At 35.1% G+C, this 23,675-nt stretch overlaps 1 protein-coding gene across 3 annotated transcripts in view; it reads right to left on the reverse strand.

Moving 5' to 3' along the window:
- The window catches only part of LOC148955291 (uncharacterized), a 69,836-nt gene that overhangs the window by 20,225 nt on the left and 25,936 nt on the right, over positions 1-23,675 (reverse strand). For all 3 annotated transcript variants that reach the window (XM_089101345.1, XM_089101334.1, XM_089101339.1), the window contains exons 6-8: positions 20,780-20,903; positions 17,803-17,875; positions 7,639-8,351 (exon numbers count right to left, since the gene is read on the reverse strand). In XM_089101345.1, coding sequence (XP_088957471.1) covers positions 7,639-8,351; positions 17,803-17,875; positions 20,780-20,903 — 910 coding nt within the window. The remainder of the gene's footprint in view (positions 1-7,638; positions 8,352-17,802; positions 17,876-20,779; positions 20,904-23,675) is intronic.

Genomic DNA, 23,675 nt, shown 5'->3' on the forward strand with positions numbered 1-23,675 from the left:
CTTTTGTTTGGCTGTCTCAATTTTTGCATGTCTATAATCTTCATCATTGTGATAACACATCTTGCTGTTTTCTTTTGCTCTCTCAATTATTACTTCTCGATACGCCTGGTCGGTTGAATACCTTTGTTTTGCTCTCTCAATTTTTACTTCTCGATACGCCTGGTCGGTTGAATACCTTTGCTTTTCTCTTTTCAAGATACTAGCTCTGTTGTTTGTGTAGTACTCTTTCTTCAAATTGCGTATAGCTTGCTTCGATCTAACCATTATTCTAATCAAGAATGAGAGAATTTTCAGTTTTGACTTTCCTTATATACTAATTATGACGTCACTCTATTCACGTCATAGCTCTAATATAAAACTATGATGACGTTCATTATTTATCTAGTAGTGTTTCAGACAAGGTATTTCTAATGATGTACTTTTGTTTTGATCTGACTATATTTGTATTAGTTTTGTGTTTTTATATTTCTTAGCATTTGACTGATCGTCTATTACTAGGTTGCTAGCTACTGCTGCAACCCAAATTCACATATATATTTATTTATGAGAGGCAGCCTGGCCGAGTGGTCCAAGGCACTGGTGTTAGCCACCAGTCTCTTCAGAGGCGTGGGTTCAATTCTTACCGCTGGTATACGATTATGTTTGAAAGACTGCAGTGTGAAAAGACATCAAAAATGCAGTTTTTGGTGGAAAAATTTATTCTCTTTTAGAAATAATTTATTTTAGTTACTATAGATTTGTAACCCAATTAATTTCCTTGAAAATGCGCTATTGAACAACCCTTTACGATGTTCCAGTGCCAATCTATCTGTGGAAAAGAAAAAAGAAAAAAAAAGAAAAAAAAAAGAAAAAAATATCCCGTTTAGGCAGAATGTTGTAGTAGCTGCCACTTTTCTTGATTTTCAAGCCAATATATTTCCCTTGCTGTTCAAGCCAAGGGACAGAAATTTTAATATGCAGGGGTTTCGGACAAGGCGGTTCTAATGGTGTACTTTTTGTTTTGATCTGACTCTTTTTTTAAGAACTATGGGTTTTTATATTTCTTAACATTGGACGTGATCGTCTCTTACTAGGTTGCTAGCTACCGCTGCAACCCGGATTATCATAAACGTTATCGATCCTTTATGTAAAATTCTCTTACAACGCCATGCCTAATTTAGTATAGCCAAGAGGTCGTTCTTTATTATAAGGCCTATATAATTTAGTATAGGCAACAGGTCGTTCTTTATTATAAATCTAGTAAGGTTTCAGACAAGGTAGTTCTAATGATGTACTTTTGTTTTGATCTGACTCTATTTTTAGGAGTTTTGGGTTTTTATATTCCTTAGCATTAGACTGATCGTCTCTTGCTAGGTTGCTAGCTACTGCTGCAACCCAGATTCACATATATATTATTTATGAGAGGCAGCCTGGCCGAGTGGTCCAAGGCACTGGTGTTAGCCACCAGTCTCTTCAGAGGCGTGGGTTCAAATCTTGCCGCTGGTATACGATTATGTTTGAAAGACTGCAGTGTGAAAAGACATCAAAAATGTAGTTTTTGGTGGAAAAATTTATTCTATTTTAGAAATAATTTATTTTAGTTACTATAGATTTTTAAACCAATTAATGTCCTTTAAAATGAGCCATTGAACAAAGCTCTATGAAGTTCCAGTGCCAAGCTTTCTTTGGAAAAGAAAAAAAGAAAAAAAGAAAAAAAAATATCCCGTTTAGGCAGAATGTTGTAGTAGCTGCCACTGTTCTTGATTTTCAAGCCAATATATTTCCCTTGCTGTTCAAGCCAAGGGACTGAAAGTTTCCTATACAGGGGTTTCGGACAAGGTGGTTCTAATGGTGTACTTTTGAATTTGATCTGACTCCTATTTTAGGAACTATGGGTTTTTATATTTCTTAACATTGGACGTGATCGTCTCTTACTAGGTTGCTAGCTACCGCTGCAACCCGGATATCTCTTACTAGGTTGCTAGCTACCGCTGCAACCCGGATATAAACTTTTAAAAAGATGCTGGTATTATCTTAACTTTAGTTACTGTGTGCGGTCGATTGTCCTTTACTAGGTATCAGCTATATCCGGGGATCGATCCTTTATGTAACAAGGGACAGAAAGCTTCCTATACCGGTATTTCGGACAAGGCGGTTCTAATGGTGTATTTTTTGTTTTGATCTGACTCTTTTTTTAGGAGTTATGGGTTTTTATATTCCTTAATATTGGACGTGACGTCTCTTACTAGGTTGTCAGCTACCGTTGCAACCCGGATGTCTTCAACGGTACAATGGTAAGGATGCCCTCTTGATACGTGAGAGAATGGGGTTCGATTCCCCGTCGGGGAGAACAATGTGCTATGGTTTGTTCTTTACTCGGTTAGGCCCCAATTATCATGAACGTTATCGATCCTTTATGTAAAATTCTAATCCCAAGGCTGCAGGTTCAAATCCTGCCAGGGACGATTTTTACATATTTATCTATTTAAAGTCTAAATAAAACTTATATTAATTAGTACTACATTAGATTCTCTTGACTGACATCGATCTTTTATGTATGTATACCGCTTGAACCCGGATTATAAATTACAAACAGGAAAAAGCCTACGGCTTTTTCTTCTTTGGAATAGTAAGAGACGATCCTCAAATAATCAGACAGCTAACTAGGTTCATAATTTGTTCTTTAACATAAATTTCATTAATCGGATATTTTAGGTTGGGTCTAGAGATTGGGATAGCTCTCACCCAGTTGGCTTGAGTTCAATTTCCGTATGAGAAATTTTTACTTATGATGATTTCTTAAGGAATATAATTAAAATTTTTTAATGTAATAAAAATAATTTGTTTTAATTACAAAAGGTTTTTAACCCCATTAATTTCCTTTAAAATGAGCCATTGAACAACTCTCTACGATGTCCAGTGCAAAGCTATGTGTTGAATTACTAACCTATACTATAATTAAGTGGCGTATACAATTTAGTATAGGCAATAGGTCTTTCTTTATTATAACATAGCTCTAATATAAAACTATGACGACATTCATTATTTATCTAGTAGGGTTTCCGACAAGGTGGTTCTAATGATGTACTTTTGTTTTGATCTGACTCTATTTTTAGGAGTTCTGGGTTTTTATATTTCTTAGCATTGGACTAATTGTCTCTTACTAGGTTGCTAGCTACTGCTGCAACCCGGATTCACATATATAGTTATGAGAGGCAGCGTGGCTGAGTGATCCAAGGCGCTGGTGTTAGCCACCAGTCTCTTTGGAGGCGTGGGTTCGAATCTTACCGCTGGTATACGATTATGATTTATGTACAAAATCAAATATCTTTAAAAAGACTGCAGCATGAAAAGACATCAAAAATGCAGTTTTTAATTGAAAAATCTATTCTCTCTTAGAAATAATTTGTTTTAGTTACAAAAGATTTTTAAGCCAATTAATTTCCTTTAAAATGAGCCATTGAACAACTCTCTACGATGTTCCAGTGCCAAGCTATCTGCGGAAAACAAGAAAAAAAGAAAAAAAAATATCCTATTTGGGCAGAATGTTGTAGTAGCTGCCACTTTTCTTGATTTTCAAACCAATATATTTCCCTTGCTGTTCAAGCCAAGGGACAGAAAGTTCCCTATACAGGGGTTTCGGACAAGGCGGTTCTAATGGTGTAATTTTTGTTTTGATCTGACTCTTTTTTTAGGAACTAGGGGTTTTTATATTTCTTAACATTGGACGTGATCATCTCTTGCTAGGTTGCTAGCAACCGCTGCAACCCGGATTTTACTTATGATGATTTCTTAAGGAATATAATTAAAATTTCTTAATGTAATAAAAATTGTTTTAATGACAAAAGGTTTTTAGCCCCATTAATTTCCTTTAAAATGAGCCATTGAACAACTCTCTACGATGTTCCAGTGCAAAGCTATCTGTTGAATTACTAACCTATACTATAACTAAGTGGCGTATAATTATAACTACCGCTGCAACCCGGAAAGATGAACGTATATAAACGTTGCATAATAGAACTTAAATATTGCTTTTCAAACAGTTCGTGGAAACGAAATGTAAGTAAGGTGACCCGGCTCAATAATAACCAAAACTATAAAAAAGAGAATTTGGTACCAAAAGATATATCAAAAGAATCAGATTTTTATGCTGGTTTTAAATATTTTTATTTTCATCAAGCCAAGGGACGGTAAGTTTCCTATATAGAGGAGCTGGACAATGCCGTTCTAATAGTGTACTCTGTTTTTGATCTGATTCTATTTTTAGAAGTTATGGACTATTTTTTTTACTACTGGCTATGATCGTCTCTTACTAGGTTGCTAGCTACCGCTGCAACCCGGATAATTCCTTATTATAAAAAATTTGTTAAAAATAATGTGTGATGTTATAACCAGATGTTACAACCATCATGGTTGCAGGGGTAGCTGCAACCTAGTAAAGGACGAACCACGGCCCTTTGTAAAGTTTTTAGTTACTATGCCCAGGTTTGTTCTTTCCTAGGTTTCAGCAATCTCTACAACCATGACATTGATTGTACTTATATAATCCTACGTTTTAATGAACTAAATCAAGCTTTTATGTAATGGCGTCAGTTGCAGCTGGGGTTTTTTATATGCTATATGATTACAAACTGGAAAAAGCCTATGGCTTTTTCTTCATTGAAAGAGTAAGAGACGAACTTCAAACAATCAAATATCTAACTAAGTCCAATGTCAGCAATAGTTTGTTATTCCAATGATCGTCTTTTAATGTAATTGCAGTAGCCGCCACTTTTCTTGATTTTCAAGCCAATATATTTCCCTTGCCTTTCAAGCCAAGGGACAGAAAGTTTCCTGTATAGGGGTTTCGGACAAGTCGGTTCTAATGGTGTAATTTTTGTTTTGATCTGACTTTTTTTTTTAGGAGTTATGGGTTTTTATATTTCTTAACATTGGACGTGATAGTCTCTTACTAGGTTGCTAGCTACCGCTGCAACCCGGATCTTATATGTAACATATTTTTCATAGGTTTTCAATAGTACAATGAGTAAGTGACCAGCATACCTGCTTGTCACGCGGGTGACCGGGGTTCGATTCCCCGTCAGAGGGAATTTTTCATGTCTTGACTTTAAATATAAATGTACAAGCCTATGCTGCAGTTAAGTTGCCTATGCAAGATAGTATCGGCAAAAGTTCGTTCTTTATTATAAATGATTACAAACAGGAAAAAGCCTACGGCTTTTTCTTCTTTGAAATAGTAAGAGACGAACCTCAAACAATCAAGTAACTAACTAAGTCGAATGTATGCAATGGTTAATTATTCTAATCATCGTCTTTTAATGTAATTCACATATATAGTTATGAGAGGCAGCGTGGCCGAGTGGTCCAAGGCGCTGGTGTTAGCCACCAGTCTCTTCGGAGGCGTGGGTTCAAATCTTACTGCTGGTATACGATTATGATTTATGTACAAAAATAAACTATCTTTGAAAAGACTGCAGTATAAAAAGACATCAAAAATGCAGTTTTTAGTGGAAAAATTTATTATCTCTTAGAAATAATTTATTTTAGTTACAGAAGATTTTTAACCAAATTAATTTCCTTTAAAATGAGCCATTGCAACAACTCTCTACGATGTTCCAGTGCCAAGCTATCTGTGGAAAACAAGAAAACAAGGTTGCTAGCTACAGCAGCAACCCGGATTCACATATATAGTTATGAGAGGCAGCGTGGCCGAGTGGTCCAAGGCGCTGGTGTTAGCCACCAGTCTCTTCGGAGGCGTGGGTTCAAATTTTACCGCTGGTATACGATTATGATTTAAGTACAAAAATCAAATATCTTTGAAAAGACTGCAGTATGAAAAGACATCAAAAATGCAGTTTTTAATTGAAAAATCTATTCTCTCTTAGAAATAATTTATTTTAGGTACAAAAGACTTTTAAGCCAATTAATTTCCTTTAAAAGAGCTATTAAACAACTCTCTACGATGTTCCAGTGCCAAGCTATCTGCGGAAAACAAGAAAAAAAAATATCCCGTTTAGACAGAATATTGTAGTAGCTGCCACTTTTCTTGATTTTCAAGCCAATATATTTTCCTTGCTGTTCAAGCGTAAGGGACAGAAAGTTTCCTATAGGGGTTTCGGACAAGGCGGTTCTAATGGTGTACTTTTTGTTTTGATCTGACTCTTTTTTTTTTGGAACTATGGGTTTTTATATTTCCTAACATTGGACGTGATCGTCTCTTACTAGGTTGCTAGCTACCGCTGCAACCCGGATCATAGCTCTAATATAAAACTATGACGACATTCATTATTAATCTAGTAGGGTATCAGACAAGATGATTCTAATGATGTTCTCTTGCTTTGATCTGACACTATTTTTAGGAGTTCTGGGTTTTGATATTTCTTATCATTGGACTGATCTTCTCTTACTAGGTTGCTGCAACCCGGATTCACATATATAGTAATGAGAGGCAGCGTGGCCGAGTGGTCCAAGGCGCTGGAGTTAGCCACCAGTCTCTTCTGAGGCGTGGGTTCAAATATTACCGCTGGTATACGATTATGATTTATGTACAAAAATCAAATATCTTTGAAAAGACTGCAGTATGAAAAGACATCAAAAATGCAGTTTTTAATTGAAAAATTTATTCTACCTTAGAAATAATTTATTTTAGTTACAAAAGATTTTTAAGCCAATTAATTTCCTTTAAAATGAGCTATTGAACAACTCTCTATGATGTTCCAGTGCCAAGCTATCTGCGGAAAACAGGAAAAAAATAAATCCCGTTTAGGCAGAATGCTGTAGTAGCTGCCACTTTTCTTGATTTTCAAGCCAATATATTTCCCTTGCTGTTCAAGCCAAGGGATAGAAAGTTTCCTATACAAGGGTTTCGGACAAGGCGGTTCTAATGGTGTACTTTTTGTTTTGATCTGACTCTTTTTTTTAGGAACTATTGGTTTTTATATTTCTTAACATTGGACGTGATCGTCTCTTACTAGGTTGCTAGCTACCGCTGCAACCCAGATAAAAAGTTATCTCAGTAATTAAATTAATTAATTTATCTTATTAATTAAAAGAAAGACAAAAAATTAACTTAAGCTGGTTGTTCTCTAATATAGATGTTCTTTGTTTGATGTTAAATTACAAACAGCAAAAAACCTATGGTTTTTTCTTAATTAGAATAGTAAGAGACGACCTGGCTACAACCTACGATTATGACGTCATTGATCAATCTTTAACATGAAATATACATTTTTAGTAAAAAAATTTATTCTATTTTAAAAATAATTCGCTTTAATTACAAAACGTTTTTAACCCATTAATTTCCATTAAAATGAGCCATTGAACAACTCTCTACGATGTTCCATTGCAAAGCTATCTGCAGAAAAAAAGCCGTTTAGGCAGAATGCTGTAGTAGCTGCCACTTTTCTTGATTTTCAAGCCAATATATTTCCCTTGCTGTTCAAGCCAAGGGACAGAAAGTTTACCATATGATTTTTGCGATTTATCTGACATTTTCCAGAAATGTTTGAAGAATCTCTGGGTTTTTTTTTGTTTTTTTTTTTGTATCAGCCTGAGGACTAATACTATTTCTTTTGATAATCACCGAAGTTTTCTCACACGGATTGGCCAGCTGGATATAAAAAAAAAAAAAAAATTATAAAATAGTTGTAAAAATCGTACCACTATTTGAGTTCTGTTCTTTCCTCCCAACAGAAGATTTTTCTTGTTTATCAGGCTGTCCTGACGTCCCTTGCACCTTGAATAGAGATGACAAGCTAATTTCATTTCCTTGCAGTTGATTTGTCAAATTCTTGAATAACGTATCCTGTGTATCTATATTAATAAGAGGAAAATCTTGGTCCTCTTTAGATGACACTTTTAGACTTTTAAGATCGATACTCTCTTTTGGCTGATTCGTTGCCAAACAAGACACCTGAGCGTCCTCTGCTGCTGGGATTAAAACTACATCACACGCATTTATTTTGCTGTTCTCAAGCTTCTGGTCAACCAATGTCTCTGCACTATTCAATAAGTTATTAAAAGTGTTTGAAGAAACTGAAACAGCTGTGGTTACATTTTCAGAAGGTAAAGTCAATTCTTTTTGTGTGGGGGTTGATTCAACTTTTTCTGACAAACTGGGTAGAAAAGATACCCCTTCCTGTGGTACAGTGGCAGCATTGAGCACCGTATCAAAATCTAGACTTGACTCCCTATGGACGTTACTTTCATTCTTTGTCTCAGCTGCATCTTGTTCTTTAGTGAAATCAGGAGTCTGCAATAGAGATAATGGTCTCAGCGCCGGCTGCTCATTCGAAGTTTGAGGGAGAGGTGGCAATAAAGTGATTAAAACTTCATTGGGCATTGATTCTGGAGGCTCTGGGGGATTGGTATTCCTGTAAAGAATAAATACTAATTAAATTAGAGATTAAGTAAAACTTTGTAACGAATTTAATGGAAGAAGAAAATTGCCAGTGAGAGTTCTTAATAAAATTAGGTACGTCATATCGACCCTTAAGAAAGCAATACCGAGAATTTGTTTTCTTTATGATCGAACCAATTACAAAAAAAGTTCAATTCTAGCTGTTCAATTCAACTTTAGGTAGAAAAAGGAAGTTCTGTATAATTCCAACTTTAGGTAGAAAAAAAATTCTCTATATTTCCCACTTTAGGTAGATATTTTACCAGAATTATTTCGCCACTAAATTACAGAGAATGATTACTGATAATGTACTATTTTGGACAGGGAAGTGTTTCTAAATGTAACCAAAAACATTTAATTAGACAAGAATTACATACCGATTTTAAGGGCGATGGCATGCAAACCAGCATATTATTGGTTACCAAGTCTACATTTAAAAGAAAAAAACAAACTCTGGCACCTTGTATCAAATAACACCGACGGCAAGTTCCGAACCAGTGTCTTTGGTGATGCATTATAGTTTTTGCCCTGAAGTAAAAATGATTGCAGCAAGACAAACAGCATAAACCTAGATATAATTAAACTATTACTCCAATAATACCTGCAGACGGATTGGTTAGAAAGGGATTCTCCCCAAAGACTGCTGAGAAGTATCTCTAAAAAATGGATAAATTTTGGGTTCAAGAGAGTAATTTTTTAACGCAATTATTTTTGACGTTAAAGGACCTAACCCTTCCAAAAGTTTTACTTATTGCTCCCAAAAGTCATCTTCATTCCACGGTAAACAGCAATTACGAAGAAACAACATGGTTTTTTATCAGGTTTTAAGCTTACTGTTTTTTGTCTTTTTTAATTTTAAAGCAGTTCTATTAAAACTAAAAAAAAAAAAACAACTCATAAGATTCAAGTCTAAAACAAAAGAAAAAGTTACCAAGATCAAAACGAAGTAGAATAACATAAAGTAGAGCATTATAATAACGAATCTACTGTTCTAAAGTGGCCATTTGCTTAATTTTTGCGCCCTTAGCCTTGAAGGGTAACATTATATAATGCGTGGCGGCATATTTCTGATTGCTCTCTTTAAAATAGCTGTCTTGAAGTTTCGTTCAATATCATGTGTTGCCCCGGTGACCAAAAGAGTAAAAAGTGCTTTAGATTGGAGAGAAGGGCCATTCATTGTGTCATCTAAAAAGGGTATTAGATCCCAACACTTGCATTAAAACGATTCGATTAAAGACTTTTGTAGGATCATTCGTATTATACAATCAGGCGGGGACAAAATAAATTAAATAATACAAAGAGGGCATTTTCTTGTGTCTATTGTTGGGGTTTACGATCCCCAGTCAGCTCTCCAAACAGTAAGGGTTAAACTCTGAAAGGCATATACCCGTCTATACACCCTCTAGCACGAGCCTGGCAATGGAGTCACTGGCCATCTAGCTTTCAATTGTGTACGAACTAGCAGTTACGCTAACAATACAGTACAATTAGTTATACGTTTGATTTTCTTTAATTTTACTTCAGGGAGAACAAGCGAATCTATTGAAAGGACTAACTAGGAAAAAAGGAGGTTTACTTAGGGAAAATACTACTACTGCAACTACAAATATATTTTTTGCTACACTTCTTTTCCGAATTCTAAAAATACACCTTTTTAGGAAAGAAATGGAGTATTTTTTTGCCCAATTTTGAATTTCCACTACGTTTTCATATTTATGGCCCAGAAGCAACAAGTGGCATGGCCCTGAGGTGACGCACGGCTCAGAGGATTCATAAATCGACTGCAAACACAACACTAGGTACAAATAGTAGTGCACTGATTCTTAGGTTCTTTAATTCAGGGTTTCATGCAAATAAGTGGTAATAGAGTTGGTTTATAAGCCTTAGCATCAAATTTAATGTTATAGATCAGCTTTCTAATATACAACTGTCCGAAAAATAATAATATGTGGCTATAAAAACAGGTTGCAACACGATATCTTATAATTTTAAAAATATTTTTACTTCAATTAGATTACAAATAGCACAGACAATTTCCACGAGTCTAAAAGAACAGCCTTTTAGATTTTACACTAAAATCCCCTACAGATGTATCCCTTCATTTAAGAAGGGCTACCTCTGGATGGAAATCGGATCAACTTAGGATTATTCTGCACAACGCGAAAATATTTTGTCTCGCAGTAACCTAGCGATTCTAAAAGTTCTGAAACACATTTTTCAATCTAGATTTCTTGCTCTATCGTCACTGATTAACGATTGTTTTTGACAAAAGAAAGTTTCAAGATTGTTTTACCACCCCACACCGGTGTTGACTCTTATTTCTTGTCTCGTTGAAAAGTCTATAAGATTCCGGTTAATACTTTTCAGAGGCAACGCTATAGCGTTGCCTTTAGTAAAGGCCATACGGCTCCAATGTTTTATTTTTTTTTTTTCAGAGGCACTTCATATGGAAGGGGTCGTCGTAGAAACTTCAAAGGGGGCTCATTCGATTGGAAATCGAGGGTTCTAGTGCCCTTTTTAAGGGTCAAAAGTGATTGGAAGGCAACGAACACCCCTTCCACGCCCACCAGTTCCCCAAGCAGATCCAATCAGAATTTTAAGATAGCCATTTTGTTCAGCGTAGTTGATTTCCAGATAGAAATTATGTTTTTGAGGATGACACTCCCCCACAGTCCTCAGGGCAAGGGTTTTCAGTTATGCCCTGGGAGCATATAAGCTTTTTACAAAAAGTGCTGTCGTAGGAACTTCAAAAAAGGATCATTTGGTTCGGAATTGAAAGGGCTCCTTCTCTTTTTAATAGTCGCAAGTGATTGGAGGGCAACTAACCCCCCTCTCACGCCCACCTTTTCCCCAAACACATCCAATTAAAACTTTGAGATATTTATTTTGTTCAACGCAGTTGACAATTCGGGAAATTAGGTCTTTGAGGATAACAACCACCCAACAGCCCTCAGGGCAAAGGTTGTAATTTATGTCCTGGGGCATAAAAGGTTTTTATAGAAAGCGTTTTCGTAGAAAATTCGGAAAAGAGTCATTTGATCGAAATGTTAGATGGCTAGTTCCCTTTGTAATAGTCAACGGTAGCTGAAAGGAACTACCATCCCTTTCACGCCCACAATTTCCCCAAACAAATCGAATTAAAATTTTAATATAGCCATTTTGTTCAACGTAGTTGAAAGTTCTGGAAATTATATGTTTCTGTAGGACACTTCCCCTACAGTCTTCAGGGCAAGGGTTATAAGTTATAATTATTATAACATAATTGGTTACAAGTTATGCCCTGGGGGCATATATGGTTCTTTTGAAAGGAATACCCGTATAAACTTCAGAGAGGGATCATTTGATTGGACATTGAAAGTTCTATTTCAATTTTTAAGCGTCAAAAGACATCGGTGGGTAACCAGCTTCCCCCCCCCCCCCGAACCCTTTATTCCCAAATGCATCCGATAAAAATTTTGAGATAGCTATTTTGTATAAAATAGTTCAAAGATCATAAAACAAAAATACCGGTGTCGACACTTCCCCCACATTCTTCAGGGCAAGGGTTATAAGTTATGCCCTGGAGGCATATGTGGTTCTTATGGAAGGAATGCTCGTCTTAACTTCAAAGAGGGCTAATTTGATTGGAAATATAAAGTTCTAGTTCACTTTTTAAGAGTCAAAAGAGATTGGAGGGTACCTAGCCCCCCCCCCCCTCCACGCACTTTTTTCCTCAAACCCATCCGATAAAACTTTGAGATAGCCTTTTTTTTTTTTAAATAATTCAAAGACCATATAACGAAAACTCCGGGGTCAACACAGTCCCCCAGGCCCAAGGCAGGCGTTGTAAGTTATGCCCTGGGGGAATATATGGTTCTTATTGAAGGGATGCTCGTAAAAACTTCAGAGACGGCTCGTTTGATTGAAAATTGAAAGTTCTAGTTCAGTCTTTGAGAGTCAAAAGAGATCGGAGGGCAGCTAGCCCAGCCCCCACACCCCACGCCCCTTTTTTCCCAAATGCATTCAATAAAAATTTTGAGATAGCCATTAAGATAAAAATTGCTCAAAACTCGGATAAAAAAACTCAGGTATCGTCACAACCGCCCAGGGCCCGGGGGTAGGCGTTGTAAGTTATGACCGGGGGTATATATGGCTCTTATATAACAGATGCTATTATATATTTCAGAGAGGGCTCAATTGATTAGAAATTCAAAGTTTAAGTTCACTTTTAATAGTCAAAAGATATCCAAGGGCAAATAGCCCCCCCCCACGCCTTCTTTTTCAGAACACATCAGATGGAAATTTTGAGATGGACATTTTGTTAAAAATGGTTAAGAGGTTGGATAAGAAAAAATCAGGATAACCCCCCCGGGCCCAGAGGCAGGCGGTCTAAGTTATGCCATAAGGGCATGTATGAATCTTATGAAAGGGATACTCGTACAAACTTCATAGAGGGCTCGTTTGATTGGGAATTGAAAGTTCTAGTAAACTTTTTAAGAGTCAAGAGAGTTAAGGGAAACTAGCCCCCCCTCACTCGCCCTTTTTTCCCCAAACCCATCTGCTATAAAATTTAAGATAGCATGTTTTTTGGAAATCGTTCAAAAATTACATAAAAAAAACTCCCCCCAGGGCCCGGGGGATAGGCGTTGTAAGTGTTATCCTGGGGACGTATATGGTTCTTATGAAAGGGATGCTGGTATAAACCTCAGAGAGGGCTCATTTGATTGGAAATTGAAATCTGTAGTTCAATTTCTAAGAGTCAAAAGATATCCGAGGGCAACTAGCCCCCCTCCCTCTCCCCACACACCCTTTTTTCCCAAGGCCAATCCGATAAGATTTTTATAATAGCCATTTCATTAAAAATAGTTCAAAGGTCAGATAAGAAAAAATCCTGTGTTGACGCAACCCCCCCCCCCCAAGAGCCCGGAGACAGGCGTTATGAGTAAATCTCTAGGGGCATATATAGTTCTTATGGAAGGGATGCTCGTATCCCTCAGATCCCAAACCCATCAGACGGGTTTGGAAAAAGAAGGCGTGGGGGTTGGGGGCCCAACTTTCTATATTTTGAATTAATGGAGAGGCAAAGCCTCCTCAGTTGCGGAGAATATTTCTTTGTGAGCAAGGATCTCACGCCGGCTCCAACAGAATGTTATGCAATTAGGTTCAATAGATTATCAAATAATGTTTTGTCACTTATGTACCCAAAATTTACTTCTTAGGCGCCTTCTCTGAAGTAATTAGTAAAAAAATTAAAAACAATCCTTTTAAACTACTTATTTATTATTCATAACAGTACTCCACTTAACTTTACCACAATCTTCCACCGCCCTCCCCCGCAAATACGGAAATATACAGGCCTAACCAGAATTAATCCTACTGATTTTCAATGAATTTCCCATGCTTGATTTTTTCTTTAAGTTTATTCAACGACTTAGGAGGAAAGCCTACGTCAATTTAGCAACGAAGAAACTCATGGATAATATTTAACTTGAGCTATATATTTAACCTACTAAAATATACTAAAATACTAACCTACTAAAATATATACTTAACCTACTAAAACCTACTGCGTCATTGGTGCTTTACTGAAAACCAATTTTATTAAAAATGTTCTGTTTTGTACTTAATATTGAAAATAAATATTAAAATAACAGTAAAATTTTGAACTGATGAGCTTTCAGCAATTAATATCATTATACATAAAATAATCATTTTAATTTATTAATTCTTTCCAAGATTGTTCAAGACAAATATAGTTTCACTACAAACAAAATTTGGATACTGCCCCCTTCTTTAACTGTAAAAATCTAAAGCCTACTGCGTCATTGGCGCTTCACTGAAAATGAAATATATTACAAATTTATTCTTTTCAAGTTCTTAAAGCAATTAAAATAAAAATAAAAATTACAGCGAAAACAAAATCTTGATGGATCTTTCAACAATTAATATCATTATATATCTAATATTCAATTTGATTTTGTTTATACTTTCCAAGACTGTTCAAGACTCATACAGTTTTCAGTAAAGCGCCAATGACGCAGTATGTTTTAGGCTTCTGCAGTGAGGCGATACCCAAACTCTTGTTTGTAGTTATTTTAATTCGATTTAATCTTGATTTATATATTAAATTTAAGTTTCACTCATTTTAATATTCATTTATTCATTTACATTAATATCTATTGCATTTTTGTTTGTATTGATTGTATATTTAACTTCTGTTCGTTTTAAGTTTCATTTATACTTCAATAGCAAAATATTTTTTTTCATTTTAAGCTTCATTTTCATATTTAATCTAAGCATTACTCGCTTTAAGATCTATTTATTCATTAATATTATTACTTGTTGTATGTTTTCTGCTATGATCGATTATTTAATTTCTGTTCGTTTTGGATTTCATTTATTATTTAATAGCAATTTCTGGTCGTTTTGAGTTTGAATTTTAACAGGTATTTTTATCTGCTGAGCTTAAGTTTAAGATGGCCTTTACAAAGTTTTTCTTTGAAAAATTATTTTTCGGAAAGTTTTTTTTAACTAATTTTAAGAAAATGTTTAGTTTCTTAATTAGTAGTTAGTTTGACTTTCAAATGAATCTAAACACGGAAGGTGCATTGCTATTTCAAACAAGCGTAATTAGATGATTTTGATGATTTTAGATGATTTTGAGGTTGGTGTTGCATTTCAAGGTCTAATGAAGGAGGCTTTGACACAATTGACCATAGCATACTCTTGGAAACATGCAATTAGTATATAATCCGTATTAAACCTTTTGGTATTATTAAGAGCTACCTCAGCAACAGGTACCTGTTTGGGCCATTGGCCCTAATTATCAGATAAATGTCCTTTTTCTTTTGTAAGCTAAACTCATTTTCACTTTGGGACCCACCCTTTCACCCCCTCTCCTACCTCTTAAATACCATATAACCTTCCTTTGGCCTTCCCTTGGTAAATTCAAGTGGTCCTGCTAATTAGATTAACTTAAAATAGACGTCTAGGGTTAGGGATGAATCATCGGATGATCAAAAACCAGGGTTTCACAATTAGACAATTGTGGGGTAGTAAAGGAGGGCTTGGGCAATTCATTTTGAATTGCGGGCGATCACAGCCTCACCCCTTGATGTTTATGATTGGCTGGGCATCCTTGAGCCGTTCCTCCGCGCTTGTTGCCAAGCAGAAGTCAAAGTTAATTTTTAAACACTACATTTTGTAAGCTTGATCTGTAAACAGGAAAAATTTTTCACTTTTCTACCTAGGTCTTCCTATTATAGCTTATTCGGCTAGGTAAAGAGCTCTCCAGGAGGAGAAAGAGAGTAATAACTTTTGGAATAGAGGAAAGAGGTCCTATACTATTGTGAGATATCGCTCCCGAGGGTGATAAGATTTTAGGAAGGAAAATTACGGGCTTGTTATACCGTGGGCGAAAGAATGTGGCACCTACTCCCTACAGATAGTACACTTGCAGTAGCCATACCAGTCATAGATGTAGTCACCATGCAGTATAAACATCGGCAAGGACAGAACAAGTAGAAGTCTGTGGCCCGTAACAAACTGCCCATGAGAGATCGTGGGCCACGATACGTGTACTAGTGGCATCAGTCCTGGCACTGGTGGCACTAGAATACAAATAGTACCAGTATGGGGGCATAAATTCCATACAATCCAGCTACGTCCTGTCGTCTGCAAAGTCCCACGGGGATCTCTTCTAGGTCCAATTCTTTTCTTACTGCTCATTAATGACATGCCTAATTGTGTTCCTGATTATTGTTTTAAGGTTAATAATATGACTAAAAATTTCCAGAATATGACAATACCCTTGTCTGTCGATGAAATCAGAGCTATCGTTACTACGAAAAAAAGCTACTTCAGACATGTATTAAGCACCGAGTTGATAACTTGCATTCTTGTCTGAGGGCAAATAGGCTCAAAATTAATTTGAAGAAGTCGAATTTTGTAATTTCTTCTGGGTTTCTCGGTTTTCATCCTTGGATTGCAATACGATTTGGAGACAGAAATCGAGTTTCTCTCTGTAAGCACCAGGAATAACAGAGCTAGTCCCAAAGGTAAAGCACTTCATATCTCCCTTCTTCGCAGAACCAAGGTGGTTACCCTTAAGGATAGATTTTCTTACATTTCACCAATAGTGCTCTTAGTGATCCCGTGGCAGATTTAATTTTTCCCAGTCACTTTGTCACCATTGACCACACTTTTCCTGTTCTGCTTCAGCAAAAATCCCCATCTATAGACCAATTGAATTTTCCACAGAAAAACATAGAAGAACATTTTTTTCTACATAACTAATACATTAAATAAACGAATTCACTCCTATTTATCCTTCCTCTTTTTACCATATGTTGCGGAAAGTTTGACTAATTTGGATATTCCATTTTTGTAGTTTAAAAAGCTCTATTAGAGCTAACAATAATCTTTTGGAGACAAATGTTATCTTATCGTAGCCTTGGCGTAATAAAAGTTGCTATTTTTTTTCTTTTTATCATAAGCCTTCTTTATTTTTTTCTAATCAAACCACACATAATTCGTTGTAGTAACATTTATCTTTCGAAAATTTTCTTCCATTGTTCGTCCTGTGCGTAAAAAAAAAAAAAAACTCCGTCCGGTTGTGTCATGGTCTACTGCCCCGTAGACCATCAAACATCGTCCTACAGGGACAACAGGCCCACATTTAACTTAAGATGAATGAAGTTTTTAAGCTTAAGTATTGTAAATTATTTGACTATTTCAGCAGCCGGCCGTACAGAAAATGTGACATGACAGAAAGGTAAGATCTGCTACAAACTTTATGATCTTCTTTTGTCACCAAATTTTTCAGCAAAAAACAGTGGAATATCATATACAAAATGTATCATTTACAAATGTATTTGTAAATGAATATCATATACAAACCTGTTCCATATGCTTAAAGTCCTTACAGCATTCAAGTTTTTCCCAAAGAGCTGAATGATAAACAAGCCTATTATTCTAAAACAAATAGATTCATGAAATTACGCAAAAACACATATTTACATGCTTTACAGATGCCAAAAGATTGATATAAAACGACTGTTCTAGAGGATAAAATACGGCTGTTCTAGTTTATGCAAAAAATTACCAGTTCTTATCATACGCAAGTCAACACGGACAAATCTCATTAGAAAATATCACGATTTGAAATGTAGAAGGCGCCGTCGATCACGTTAGTTGATAATCTGTCTGAGGTAAAAACTATAGAATTTCGTTTGCTTAAGATTCCACGGGGTCTTCATACAAATCTATTTCTATACATAAATAGGAAATGCCTAAGGATCTGCCACATCACCCTAACATTTGGCATGTATCCTGTTCCCAATATTTGCCAGTTGTTGTACCTTTTTCATATACTGGGTTCAAATAAAATATAAAATTATTTAATCTCTAGTCTTAAAAAGAAGAAAGGTTGCAGAAATGTCGCTTACCTTCTGTTCATCTGGTCCTCAAGACGTCTTCCTCTCCTTTTAGATGGTAAGTCCCTCTTCGGAGCAGTGACAGCTTTCAGAAAAGAAAAGAACCGTTTAAATACGTGCACTTTTCTCTTTTACAAAAGTGAGGGAGGGGGTCAAATACCACAAAAATATATAAAAAGACATTTTTATGTTCAGTACTTAGCAAGTAGTATCAGTAGCAATGGCATTAGTCAAGTATGGTTCTATAGCTCAGGCGCTTTGAAAGACGGAGGAAGATTTATTAGATATTTTCTAAAGGCATTGTCTGCAAGTTTCGGGTACCCGTTTGACTGACAGGTTTTAAATCAACAGACTTTACGAAAAATGTGGTTCTTTCCCACATTCTAGGACAAAAACGAGAGAGAGGATGACGTGGCTAGGACAAGGTTTGCGAATACAGGATGACAGATTGCCAAAGATAGTCCTTTTTGACCATTCATCTATGGCTAAATGAAAAGCACGTCGTCCCCAAATGGGATAGGAAGAGTCTTAAGGGACGATTTAATAAACAAGAATAAACTAGCAAAACTTCTGGCTCGATGCAAAACGAGACAAGTCCTGACTTGGTGCAAAATGAGCCAAGTCTAAGCTGCAAATAGTCCTCCCTCTCTGCCGATTTTTTTTTCACCAGAAAGGTAGGAAAGTGGGCTCCTTGTTTAAATCAGAAACTTGCAAAGATCTCTAATTTCTATGATTAGACGATTAGAGGAACAAAGTGGTCCTATGTCCACTCCAACACTCCATCTCCCTCTCACGGTCAACTTTTTAGCAGAATGGCAAACATGTTCCACCTTGTTTTGAGCCAGAATCAGGGAAGTTTTTTTAATTTATACGATCAGATGACCAGTGTGTCCGTGTTGAATGAAAAAGTTTCTTTTGGGTCTTGGTTCATAGATGTTTTTTTGTTTGTTTTTTTCTTCTTTTCTTTTTTTTATTAATGCTTTTTTTGCACATTTGTTTTTATTTTTATGAAAAAGAAAGGCCATAATTTGATTGTTTTATTTCGTTTTTGTTTGTTTTCATTTTGTGTTAAGAGTTTTATCTGTTAAGTGTTTATTATATATGTGGTCACCCAGAATCAAGTGCTTTCGTGTCTTTCTTTTGGCAGCCACTTTGACTTATGTTATGTGTTATATAGTTTTGTAATTAAATGAGCGGAACTGAACTGTTTACATGAGTTTAAGATAAGGGCCTAGGTCTTCGACTTACACAAATGAAAGTTAACTTGTATCACATTTATCTATTCTCACATTTAACTATTCTTTTCTAAATATCTTATTCTATGATAAAGAGCTATGGAAAAAAAGAATTTAACCTAGAAAATTACTATACAAAACAGCAATTATGATAAATTCCTAGATGTTAACTATTTCGAAATTTTTATCGCGAGGAAACGAATTAACCGTTAAATCTATAATAAACACGATTTTCTGTTCTTTTTCAAGAACCAGAAAAACATCGAGCCAACAAGAAACTAAAATTAGATTTTGCAGACAGTATCAAACTAAAAAAATTAAAACTTTAGTTATAGTGTATTCATCTTTAATTCAAGTGTTTTAAGCTTTTATATTTTAAAAAACAAATAACACACTCGGGGTTTAATGGGACGGTAGCATTACTATTATTTTTGATAATTCCTGTACGCTTCGTATTTCATTTGAATGTTCATTATAATTTCTGTTCATTTTAGGATTAATATATTTATTCATAGCATCATCTCGTAATGTTGTTTGACATGATTATTCATTTTAATTTCCACTCGTTTAACTTCATTTATTATTTCATAGTAATTTATGTTCACTTGAAGTTTGAATTAACTTTATTTCAACTCGTTTTAGGTTATAATATTTACTTTGCTTTTAAAGGTTCTTTTTGGGAAAACATTTTAAAAATTAATATTAGAAAAGAGCATTGAATGGAAAATCAATACTGTATTTCTTCTTTTTTTCGTATCTGATTTCTGTCCATTGTCAAGTTTACGCAGTCTAGTTTATGTCTTTTTATGAGCTAAGGACTATAATAACAAAATAGTAAATTCATGAGATTCAGGAAATTTATTTTAATAGATAGTCACAGTTGCTTTCAGTTTAACTAAATCCTAGCCCCCTCCTAATGCCTGGATACAGTCCTAAGCTACACATAAAAACTTTAAACTTCGGGGGTTTGCATTATTTTTTTTTGTGCTTATTTCTCATCAACAGTTCCTTCAAAATTCACAATACAGCCAATTAGAAAAACAAATCACCAACCTTTTTATACAGCCTAGGGCTATATTATAGCCCAGTTAGGAGGGGGGACTGGGACACAAACACTATGGCAGTATTTATTACATTTGAAAAGGGTATTAAAGACCGCAAACCATGTTCTTTGACCGAAACAGTAGTAATGCGCACATCAGAATAGAAATTTACTTAAACTTCATCAGTATCTTCCATGCTTAAAATATTGCCGATGGTTTGAATATCCTAGATAGCAAAATGAATGAATTGTTGGAGGTTTTGAGAATTTGGGATGCAAGAACAGACTCAAACAGTAATGTTCAGAAGATTAAATCGCTTAGACTAGGAACAAATGAAGGAGAAGATGTGATGTTAGGTAACGAGAAAATCGATCGAGTGGATAGCTTCACTTACTGGGTAGCATTACTAAAGGCTGTAGATACAGGTAAGATGAAGAGGTGGAATAGAGAAAGCCATAGTGGTTTGTTTACAGTTGAAAAAAAAAAACTTGGAATAATAGGAAGATAAGTCTGCGAGCTAAGATTAGAATACTGTAAGCCATGGTAATGGGAGTGGTCAAGTATGGCTCTAAAGCACGGGCGATTCTAAAAGCTAAGGAACTCTTTGGAAAGAGCTTAGCAAATGGTTTTAGGCAATTATCTTAGAAGTATGAAAATGTCTGATGCAACTTGTAGACGTGGCAGCAGCGATTAAAAAAATAGCAAGCTTACGAATCAATTTTTCGACCAGTTCTTCAACATCAGGGAACTTTTCTGAGCTTGATCTTACTTGATTGATTTTATTGGCAACTTCTTCGTGAAAATTAGCATCTGCCAACATAGCTCCAAAGACATCCTACAAAGTCAGATAAAAAAAATTAATAGACATCCAACTTTTGAAATAGCTTCCAGTTATATTAGTTGAAATATTTTAGATGAGAAGCAACAAATTCTAGTGGTTTGGTTAAATTTAAGAAAAATATCAACAAATGTTATAAGAATTTGACAGCAGCATTCAGCAGTGTTTCAAGTTAATTTTATGTGATCAAAATGATGTTCATGACTTTATTTGACGAACTTTTTATTGATGAAAATAATTTTATTTGATGCTCAGTGGAGCAATAAAAAAATATGTTATTATTGTAATAGGGTAATACTCAAAATCAAAGGGCGTTCGGACAAAATCAATGTACACACCTAAATAAAAAATCATGCACTAAATAATAAGGCAGTCGTCACACATTTCCCAATAACGAACAGCGTATATGCTGCATAGAGCATAAAAATAAGCTATCAAGTGTCCCTTATTAGGTCTTTATCCCTGATAAAAAATGCGATTAAGTGAGTCTTTATCCCCAGAGAAGGGATTTTCTTTATTAAGTCACCTATATAGAACGTTTTAATTTTTTAAACAACACTTTTTGAGCACTTTTACAGTGAAAAAGAAAGCTTCATAGGCATCATGTTTAGTAAAGTCCTACTCATGTTTGCTTGGCTAGACATCAATGTATAGATATAATCATTATTGACCAACAATAATTTGTTTTCTATTTCATGAAGAGCCCCGATTGGTCGAAAGTGATGGTGTCTAGCCTTTGATGGATAGCTAAGCACACATGAGAACGGGGCTTAACTGTTTTTTCACAGTGATGAATTGTAATTATTTTTTTCTCTGTACCATTTGGAAGAGATGAACAAATTATAGTAGAAAGTAATTGTCAGGATTTAACCAAAACCAAATTTTACAGGGGAAAAAGAGAAAACAAACAAACAAACAAACAAAACACACAAACACAGCACATTTTCAAAAAGATTCAGCTCGATTATCTTCACAGGGATATACCAACATTATATTTATACAATGCATAATTAAATTTTATATGATGATTAAATAGCACAGATTCTAACAGATCACTCATCGTACCCAGACTATATCTTCTTAAGCTTAGAATTCCTTTGAAAAAAACTTGTTCAATTAGCTTTTCTATCACACTCATTATTATTTTTTAGACCAAAACTGTAACACAGCAAAAAGTCAAATAAAAGATTTTTCAAATTCTCAAAAACTTCATGGTAAATTAGTATACAGAACATATAAAAAAAAAAAAAAAATAAAGATGGGCCGAAATATTAGGTAAAGAAACAATAGAGTTTAATGAATTGATAACACTCCAGCACGGGTTTATTATACTGAATTTTGATATGCCCGAGCAGTAAATTTTGTTTTACCTCTAATTCTATACAATACCACAGACTATTTCATAGCTACAATTCAGGTTGGATAGGATAGTGAACCTCCAACATTCAATGATTTTGGCACAGTTGTATTAACACCAATCGAAAAGTTAAAAATCGTTTTGCGAGCCTCAGCGTCGGCTGACCGTCTCAAAGACAAAAGGCCTATTAGCAAATATTACCAGCACCACAAGGAACTCCCAAAGCCACCATATGACTATGGTATTTCCATACAAACTTGGTAAAAATTAATAGAGGATCTTGAATGTGTCAACAGCTTGAAAAGGAACATAATCTTGTAGTAATTGTTAAGCCAAGTGCTGTCTACCAAAAGAACCTACAACATAAATTATACGTTCCCTGTGTCGTTAAGATTTCCAATGAAACCACCACAAGGAAGTCCCAAAGCAACTGAATTGCCCAAATGATATCTCCTTTGAGCTGATTTTTAACGTTTCCCTAGCAGATATGTTAGAAAATTTTTAGGGACTGGCATTTCCTGAAGTTAAAAAAAATTTGGCTGTTTAAATGAAAAGACGAAATTCACATTTTCTAATATGTAAGTTCCTATCTCTAGCATAAAGCGGGAGAAATTAAATAGTTTTTCTAAGATTTCTGAGAAAGCAGGAGTCAACTTTTAGTTTTCTGTCGCTTATTAGGATCTTCTATTCAAGCGAATAACTTGTAGTCTTGTCATAGCTCTATAAGGTATGAAAAGATGACCCAATCAATTCTAAATAGTTTGGCCACACAAACTCAAAAGTTTATAATGTATGAGATAGGGCAATTCTTTAAGGTACAACATCGCCTTAAACTTACTCATTAATGTTGAATATAGGTTACTGATCCGATTTCCAGTATCCATATTAATATTTTCACAAGTCTGTGTTGTAATCAGTGAGGTCAGTTCTTGGAAATGTAGGGGGAGGGGTCAAAAATCTATTCTTCATAATTTGGGGGGGGGGGATTTTTTTTTGTTTTTAAATGAAAAATATCAAAAAAGCCGTTTTTGAATAGAAACCCCAAAATAAGTATTTTACAAAATATAGAGGGGGAGAGGCTAAAAATCTTAGGAGGGGAGCAAACACCCCCCCCCCTCCGGCTTGCAACCCCAGTTTACGTCACCGATTGTAATTAATTCTTTTGACATTATCTGACGGTAAAATTGTTTTATAAACAATAGAAAAGCTTTTACGAGCAAACATTATCTATATAATTAACAAAAAAACTTTAACAAACACGACTAACAAATAGATATGACAAAAATCTTGATTACTTTTCGTACTACTAAAAATGATTGAATTATCGTTTAGATGTCTCAATTTTGCATAAATTGTATTATACGTAGCTTACTCATGATTACACATTCCAACTCTCAAAAATAAATCAAAAT

Source organism: Artemia sp. Qi Xiang Cuo, chromosome 2 (genome assembly GCF_049724085.1).
Source record: "Artemia sp. Qi Xiang Cuo chromosome 2, ASM4972408v1, whole genome shotgun sequence".
Classification (NCBI taxonomy): Eukaryota; Metazoa; Arthropoda; class Branchiopoda; order Anostraca; family Artemiidae; genus Artemia; species Artemia sp. Qi Xiang Cuo.